Source organism: Anas acuta, chromosome 2 (genome assembly GCF_963932015.1).
Source record: "Anas acuta chromosome 2, bAnaAcu1.1, whole genome shotgun sequence".
Classification (NCBI taxonomy): Eukaryota; Metazoa; Chordata; class Aves; order Anseriformes; family Anatidae; genus Anas; species Anas acuta.
The window spans coordinates 154057578-154066858 of NC_088980.1; the positions used below are offsets into that span (position 1 = coordinate 154057578).

The 9281-nt window shown below is 49.7% G+C and overlaps 1 protein-coding gene across 1 annotated transcript in view; it reads right to left on the bottom strand.

The window, feature by feature from the left end:
* The window catches only part of AGO2 (argonaute RISC catalytic component 2), a 54447-nt gene extending 46765 nt beyond the window's left edge, over positions 1-7682 (bottom strand). Inside the window, exon 1 of the mRNA XM_068672721.1 lies at positions 7325-7682. Within this exon, the coding sequence (XP_068528822.1) occupies positions 7325-7355 (31 nt within the window). The 5' untranslated portion in view covers positions 7356-7682. The remainder of the gene's footprint in view (positions 1-7324) is intronic.
* Positions 7683-9281: the final 1599 nt, after the last annotated feature.

The window sequence follows — 9281 nt, forward strand, 5'->3', positions numbered from 1 at the left end:
CGAGCTCCAACTTCCTCGCCCCAGCGGGAACTCCTTTTGAAGGTTCCTCCTTCAGCTCTCACTTTCTGAGGAACACACCCTGACTCAGCCTGAATCACTGCAAATCGTTCCCGAGTGTGCCAGCACTACAGGATGAAGCAATCCCCTGAAAGAAACGCAGTTGGTTCACCACGATATCCATTCCGTCCTGGCTTTCCTACCTGCATCTGAGCGTCTCCAAGTCTGGTTTTGTTTTGTTTGGGGTTTGGAGGGCTGGTGGGTTTTGGCTGATTTTTTTTTTAAACCTATGTCTCATAAATATTTCTAATGAGGAAGCTAGAAAGCCCGAAGAGCTGAAGGTGAGACATCCGATTGCTTGAGAAACCTCACATTTCACCAGCAGTTCAAAAAATAAATCACAAATCACACAAACAAGAGACCCCCCTGCTCAGATTTGTCCTCCACATGGGAGCAAACAAAGATTTCAGAAACGATTGAGGGCAGGAGAGGACAACCAGCAGAGAAAAATAAATATATTAAAAAAACAGCAAAAAAGGGGGCATTCACTGCAATCCCCCAGTCGTATGAAAGGACAATGAAATAAGTTTGTTATCAAAGGATAAGAGAAGCCAAGAACCCAGAAATATTTTGATAGGAGTTCACCCTCTGCATGAGCAGCCGCCTGTCCTTTAATAGCAACTGCTTGCTGAGCAAGTTTCAAAAAGTACACACCAAGGCCCCAGAAATAATTAAGTTTTAAAGCCTCGTTCATCTGCATGACAAGTTTAACTTCAAACAATTCCTAGATCGATCCAGCTAAGCCAGCGAAACCTCCCTTCTTGGGAATTCTTCTCCAATTGGCTTGTTTTAAATAAATCGAGATCGGCACATCCGCACGCTTCCTAGTGCTGAATTAAAATTCAGATTTTGTTATTTTCACGTGTTAATTAGAGGCGCAAAAAAAGCCCTGCTAGGACAGAAAGCTCTGCGGGGCCGAGCTGCCCGGGATCCCAAAGGCTGCGTTGTCGTGCACGTTCCTGGAGAGGAGCAGAGCAGGAAGAACTTCCCGGGGCAGGAGGTGGAGGCAACGAACGAGGGAGCTTTGGTTTCAGTTTGGATCAGCTTGCCCCGCAGTGCCTCGTGCAGCCTCCCACGCCAGTGTCAGCCCGACTGTTTCTTTCCCCAGCACTGCAGGATTAGTTTGGGGTGTAGGTAAACTTACTGGCTTGCACAGGCAGCTTTTAGACCTGCTTTCAGCAGCGAGGAGCTTTGTTTCTCGGGAGGCTGTTTGGTGAAGGCTGCACGACGACTGAAAGCTGCAGCAGGGCCGAAATGCGGCCGAGAAGCGCTGGCGAAAACAGAAAAGGGGAAGCAAACGACAAGGGGAGAGAGAATGAAGTGCTCTCGCAGGCGCTGTGGTTAAAAATCACTTTCACAACCCAAAAGCGACCAAGATTTGGCAGCCCTGTGGAAAGCTCAATGAGAACTGAATCCGAAAGACAGCACTAACGGCAGCAGAGAGAGAGAGAGGGGGAAAGCCAACTTAATGAGTGACTTAATTGTGTCATTAGCACACCGAGCCAATGGGTTGCTTCTGCCTTGGCTGTGGCACTTTGTAAAGCCCCACAGTTTAAAAAAAAAGAGCACATGGTCACCAGGTAGCGCTTGGCTTCTCGGCTGCAGGAATGCTGTGAGGGTATCTACAAGAATTAATGCAAGGAAAGAGAGAGACCACACAAATTTGTCAAAATGCTCACAGGTGAATTTTATTCCGAGCCTCTGCTGAACCTGAGGCTCACTGAGCGCGCTGCAAGGCACCACCTACCAGAACAGCCCTGTGTGTACAAAAATAGGGGCATCAGCCCTGCCCCGGGGTCACAGCAACACTTCCTGAACGCTTCTAAAAGGTCTTTTCGAGCTCTACTTCTTAGAAATGGCTACTAAAAAAATCATCACGCTAACGAATTACAGCTCTGGTGTAAGACCTGGGAAAGGCTGGACTTGTGTGACACTCCTGGGGACAGCACTACTCGGGTCTGTCTTTTACTTTCCCCATCTTGCGAGCCGAGCATAAAGCTGCTAAGGAAACGTTTCAGCCCATCCCTGGGTACTAACATAAATAGGAAAAGAACAAAACCCACCTTGCATTAAGTTAAAAAGTGCAGCACTTTTTATGGACAGGACATACTTTTCGTAGCAGCTGGCTGCTCTGCGTGGACATCAGAAAGGAAGCACGGCAGCAAGGGAAATTCACTCAGTACTGCACGGAGCAGGTCCCTGCCCACTGACACTACAGTCAAACGCACATCATATTTTCCATCAGCTGATTTCTTTCTTAACTTCCCAAAAGCAAGCTGCTCAGGGCTGACTTTTCTTAATCATCGCTGAAGCCGAGGATCAAATTTAAAAGCGAGCAGCATTTTCAGGTTGCTTGAGCACTACAAACTCTGGAACTACAAACTAAGACCAAGCACCCCGCTAAAAGCTGCAAGAAGCCACGACACCCTTTGTGACGGGTCTGGCAAGTTTTGCAAAGCTATTTGTCGGCACATGCTTTGCTCACCCCGAGATGACTCTCGTTACGCATGCAAAGTTGCTAATTAGCACGAACCGCGGCCGGTTGCGACGCCAAGTTAACACGGAGACGTTTACTGCACACTTCGGCCCGATCCCCACAACTTTTGGGGGGCCAGAAGAACTCAGAAGGGATATTTTTGGGAACGGACACTCCTTCCTAGACTGCTTGACGAGGGTACTGAACCCCACGTTTCTGCACAGCCAAGGAGAGAACCACCGCTGAAAAACAACTTCCACTTTCTGCATCGTGAATCTTTTGTGTACCTTGGCTCGCTGCGGAAAAGGAGAAGGTTTCATTCATCACTTGGCTTTGCACCTCATCACTGCCACATCTTTAAGATCCCTTACGATTACACAGCAGGCTCAGCCAACGTAGTAAGGAGTTGTCTTCTTTAGGAAAACACCCTGGCTGTGGTGACACTGCTCCTGAAAAAACCTCACTGTGATTTGTGGGTACGGCTGACAAAAGGGATTTAAGCTGAAGGAAGAAATCTCACGCAAAAAGGGAGAGCTGAAGGTGCACGTTAAATTATTGCCTCTTTCATGTATGCTTACAATGGATTTCAACACAACTCGCTGTCCAAACAAAGCCGAGGAAACCACAGAACCCTGTGCCACCAGCCGAGCTGGCACATTCAGAGCAGGGCCCAAAAAACCTTTCCAAAACACAAAGAGCAGCGACAGGAGGTGCCAGGCGTTCTTGCTGCCCTCAGGGCATGTGCTAGGAGGATGCAGGTGGAGTTCAGATCCTCCAGATGAAGATGCTGCCACTTCCAGCACCCGGTATGGAGGGGAGCACACCTTTCCCTGCATGTTTTAGGACTAAAGAGAGAGAATATGCAACTACTACGTATCGTCAAGAAAATACAGGGGGGTTAAAAGCGAGAACACATGCATTGAAACTCAAGAAAGATTTTAAAAGTTTCAAAAGTCTATTAACAGCTTTTAAAGAGAGAACTTTCAGCCAAACAGCAACTGAGAAAATAGCCTGAGTTTCACTGCTTTGATACAGAGAACTCCCAAGTAGTTTTTAGCACAAGAAGCAGAGTCCGTGTTTCGCATGGAAACCAAACCCCCCTTTACAAAGTCAGTTTTATCAGACAACTGCTGCTTCGACAACAAATTAGGAGGTCAGGTAGCAGACAAAATCAAACATCCTTTCAAAGACTCAGGCACCTGCAGCATGAGAAGGTAAGAAATTAGAAACAAAGAAATGCTCTGTAGTGGAAGTTACAGAAGTTTATGGAAGTTTTAATCACTTCTTCAAGCCAAATTGATAGAAAGACAGAGTTTTTATTATGACAGCCCTGCCCAAGGCAGAGGGGTTGATGATCATGGGGTACATGATCCTTGAGGGTCCCTTCCAGCCCCAAACAGTCTCTTTTTATACCACTTCTACACGTTTCCGTCCTGGAAAAGATATCCCAAGATGTAAGACTATCAAGCTTCTTGTGTTCAAGAAGCAAAGCAAAAATCCCACCCATGCTTTCACATTTCTTACTTTTAAGTTTCTTGAAGGCAACAAAGTGTAGGGACTGAAAAACGCAGCAAATTAAACACTAAGTCAAGAAGTCAATACTTGGGGAAAAGGAAGAGGGATCCCAGCTTTGCGAAGCATGGAAGAAGTGATTTTGTGATACCCTGCTCTTGTACTAAAAGTATCTTCCCCCAGCGTAACAGCGTGTTCGAACAAAGTTTCCACGTTCAGCAGCAATTTTGTGAAATTAGTCAGATGGAGCCTTCCCAGCTTGCTTTCTACCATTTCCAGGAGAAAAAAAAATAATAATAAAGAAAGAATGAAGATGAAAATAGCAAACCCTGGGCAAATGGAGCCAACTCAAGGGGGCCAAGGTGACAGAACGGGGGTGGCAGCAGCCAGTTTTGGCAAGGGGAGCTGGAGGAAGGGAGCAGTTTGGATGTATCCACGGGCTGGAGAGGAGCAAAGGGCAGCAAGATCTAAGCGAGGAGGAGCATGAATGAAGCATTTACGCGGTGTTGAGGATGTGCTGACAGCCACGCAGGGGCTGGAGCTCTCATGCACTCACGGCAGCCGCGTCTCCGTGCGTGTTTGCAAACCACAGCCCGTGCTCATTCCTCTCAGGCGGATCTCAGCGCACACTCAGGTAGCAGCTGAGCATGTGGAAGGGAACTTTCACTGGCAGCAGCAGACCTCACGGCACACCTCGCGCAGGACAGCCAAGCATCCCGCTGACAGGCCCCGTTTCCACGCCTCTTCACTGCTCTCTTCACAAATAAAATGCTAGCTGAATGCCCTGCCTGCCAGCAGGAAGGTATTTGGGACTGCTGGAAGCCTGGCTGGGGAAGGAAACAGAGAACCTGATGGTGTGAAGAGCTCGCAGCTCGTACCCCACGACAGATGCTGCTGCTGCCCAGCTCTGAACAGGGGAAAGTGCTGAGCCTCCGAGACTTTTACTGAGCCCACGACTCAGTAAAAGCACAGTATTCGTGGCATCAAAAGCCCAAGGCTCAGAAAGGGATCTTCTACTATGAGGAAAATACCCTTACACACCAAATCCAGTGCTGGGGAAAGACCACTCTGAGTGAAAGGGAGAGCAGGAGGATCAGAGAGCAAAGGAAGGAAGACAGAGGGACTTCCACCTTGTTGTGTTAAGGGTTCAAGTAATTGGAAGTGATGCCTAATTCATCAGGAGATATCTTCCCCAACATTCCCTCTCCCTTAAACTCATCTATTTCTTATCTTTAGGTGGAGATTGACTGACATGCATACCACCCTTGGTTGGTGTGAAATGTTCTCACTTTGCTTTTAAAGGTATAGACTAGAAGAACTTAAAGCACAAGCTCAGCGACGCATGGTTACACCTTGGATACACGTAGCTTTTAGGCTGGAGGTGTGTTTCGGTATCATTATGCTATGATAATGGGCAAAGTTCACCAAAAGGGCAGCATTTTCTCAAAAACCATGGCAGGCCGTTGGCCCAGGCTAGCAAACAGGCAGCTTATCGGTTCCGATGTACCTTCGAGGTCCCATCTTATCACCGAGCCTGGCCGCGGTGCCTGAACTCCGCTCCACCCTCCACACAGTCAGCACACCAAGATCCCCTCAAACCCCCCAATATTTAGGGTTAGGGAACTTCTAGGGAGTGCAGCTACAAAAGGCTTCCACCCTGGAAGCTTCCTCAGTGTTGTACCTTTTCTTTAAGATGTGAGTATCAGTTCCATTTCTAAGTCACCTCCAGCAATTATCCCCCACACTAGTAGTAAAACTACTCTCACTCCATACACCGGCACTATTTTCAATAATTTGACTCTCCAATTTTGAACAAGATGTATTGACAGGAGGCGAGCAGCCTTAGCAACAACAGCACAGCCTGAGCTCCACGAATACCTGTACACCAACAGTGGAAACAAGAGAACCTGATGCTGGAAGCAAAGGAAATGATTAAATCAACGTTTCCACATGGTTATCGGTATGAAAGCGTGCGAGAGGCAAAGCCTTGAACCCCAGTCAGCTGCAGAGCCCCATCTTCCCAGGGCTTCTAGTAAAGGCCTTCAGCACCGGAGGGAGAAAAGCGAGACATACAGCTCCTCTGCTTTTCCTAGCACAGCAGCAATCCTCCTCCTGGCTGCCCTTCTTGATTCCTGGCCCCTCAAGGGGAAAGCAAAGAAAAAAAAGAAGGCAGCAGCCAGCCGCGGGTGCCGGGATGGGAATGGTTCGTGGGAAGCAGGAGCCACCTCAGCCACAGGTCCCGTACCTCGCTGCGCTGCTCCTCGCTAAGGAATTCAGGAATAAGGGCGAGAGATTTTATGCAAAGCTGTCAGGAACAGTAAATTAAAGTACAGGAAGTTCGACTTGTTCTGAAACTTTTCTAGGAAAAAGAAAAAAAAAAAAACAAACACGCAGCTATGAGGCACCAGCCGTCCAAACACTCCAGATCCTACATGAAAATAGAAACTGCCTCACAGAAACAGCCCAGAATCAGAAAAAGCATTGTCCTGTAGTAACAATACACACTTCTATGATATTAATATAGTTTCCCTAAATAATATCGGGGGTCCTTGAGGGAGCTGGCAACCTTTCTTCTGCCCACGTTAATCTTCCAGCTCCCAGCACTCGTTACACGACAGAGCCTGAGGACACCTAAGGAAGCCGATAACCCCTTCCAGCCCTACCCGGTGCCTGGGTAGGGTCTGGGCAGCTTTTCCCAACACCTAAAACCCCCAAAAACGAGGCAGGGCCCGTGACAAGCGGGTTCCCCCCGATCTCCTTCAGCCCCGGGGCAGGCCAGGAGGATGCGGCCCGCTGCCGGGAGCGGGGAGGGAAGGAAATGGAGACCCCAGAGCTGCCAGCAGGAGGCTGAGCTGGCAGCACAGCCGGCCTGGAGGGGGGAAAGAAGGTGAAAAGGAGCTCACCCAGCCCGGGGAACGACCCCGACACGGAGCCGGGGGGCTCCCCGCCGCCCCCTCGCCTCACGGCGGCCGTGAGGGGAGAGGAGGGGGGGGACCGAGCCGCCCCTCCCGGGGCCTCAGGACAGCACCGAGGCTTTGCCCCTTCCTTCCCCACGGCCTCAGAGGCTCCAACAGGGCCTAAAGGCTCCAAAACGGCCCCGTCTGGGGGTAAAATACGAAGGGGGGAGCGCCTCAGGGCGCCTCGTGCGCCGGCGGTCGCCTCCCCTCAGCCGTCCCCTCCTTCCCCCCCTTCGTCCCCGTCCCTCAGGCACGCAGCGAGCCCGAGCTGAAAGCCCCAGAAAGCCCCCGAGAGTGGAGGCGAAAGCGGTCGGAGCCTCACCGGGTCCGGCGGAGGTGGCTCCCGGGTACATGTCTCCGTGTGAGGCGGCTGCGAGGGGAGGGAAAGGGAGGGAAAGGGAGCAGCCCGAGCCGCGCTTAACGCTGGAAGAGAAGGGAGGGGGGGGGAAAGGGAGGAGGAAAAGAAAAAGGGAAAAAAAAAAAAAAAAGGAGGAGGGCCCGCGTTAAAACCAGGTTACTCGGCGGCCCTGAGGAGCGGGGAGAAGGGAGGAGCTGTGGGGTCACGGGGAAGGGGCGCCCCGCCTGCTGCCCGCCTCCCTCCCTCAGCCCCCGCGGCGAGCGGGAAGCAGGGCGGGCGCCGCCTGAGGGGCCCCGCGGCCCCGGCTGTGGGGCCGGCTGCGTGCTGCCAATGGCAGCCGCTTCCCCTCCTCCTCCTCTTCTTCCTCCTCCTCTTCCTCTCCCCTGACCGATTTCTTCTTCAGCCATGCCGCCGGGCTTTGCTCTTCGCCTGCCGGTGTGGCCGAGCAGGCGCGGAGCGTCTGTGGGAGAAGCGTTTCTAAGGGTCGCAGCCAGCCGCTGAGGCGAAACAAAAGGGTGTTTTGCCTCAGCTTCTGGTTTAGGCAGGTGTGGTGTCGGCAGTTGTGCTGAAATAAAAGCGTAGGGTGGCTGCTAGAGGACTTTGGAAAATGCAAAGTGCTTCAGGCTCCCTCTCTACTGTGAAAACCTTAGATCACCTCATTTCCCTCACACCTCCGTGCCACATCCACTTTTTGTCCCATCTAGGAATCCGGGTTGTGTTGTGGTACCTCCCTGTCCTACACAAAGATAATTCCTGGCCATCCTTACATGAGGTTTGTTACAGGAGGATGCAAAGTAGCAATTGCCATAACGTGAAAGAGGCATAATGTTGGTCAGCATGATGCACTGAGGCCCGGGAGATGGTCTGTGGTGACTCCTGGAGGAGTTTTCAAGACTAATTGGTAATTACCTCATTGGTTCTTCACTTCAGGAGGAGAAAATAGGAAAAAAAATATAAAAAACAAACCTGCTAAGGAGACTGAGTTAAAGCATGAGCTCACTTCCGCCAGAAAACATTAATTACATTACATCAGCTATGATCCATACTTTCCTCCGGCAGCACCATTTAGATGAGGGTGACTTTTTTTAAAAAAAAATCTCATCCCAGAACAGTCAAGCCCCTTCAAAGTCAACTAAATTCCTTCAGTTAATTGTACGTGCTAGGGGACATGGTGAACGTGCTGCTTGGTTATTCAAACCATTTAATATCCTCCTTCATCAGTTTATGTATGAAGTGATAATAGAAGCATTTAGCTATTCCAAATTGACATCAGCCAGATACTTACTCTCCCCTTTGGGTCGTACTGGTAGGCAGATAGATATTCAGGGGTTGCTGTTAACTGCTCATCTGTCACTGCAAGTGTACTGTTCCTGAAAGCCTTGTCACCACTAGTTGCCACTGGAGTGATTTTGGATTTGTCTGCATTCCAGGCTCCTCATGTTACTGGAAAGTTAAGGTTTACCGGCAATTATGAACAAATAAAAGACAAAATGATGGGTCAAATTCATTTCTAGAGAAAAGCCAAGTGGCTGGAGCACAAGTATAGAGACTTTGAAGATGGTCTGCCAAGGCAGCTTGCAAAGGGGTTGCTGCTGTCCCCTCTGTGAAGAGTTCTTTAACATTTTTGCACAAACACCCATAATTTCTTGGTTTATGCTAAATAAGGTTAGTCGAGGCTGAAAAGAGGAAACAAAATCCCCCCAAACCAGACTCAGAAGAGAGTTATCTGAGGCAACTTTGGCCTTTCTGCTGTATCAGGCAGTACTAAATGCTGAGGTGAGAGTGGGAAATCATACAGTCCCTATAGCAGCATCTGAGTTTTTGATACTATATTTAAATCAATCTCTCCAATCTGATTAGGAGGATAACTCCCGCTAACATTATGCATACCCGTGTGCCTGTTAGACCTCCTGCATTTAAG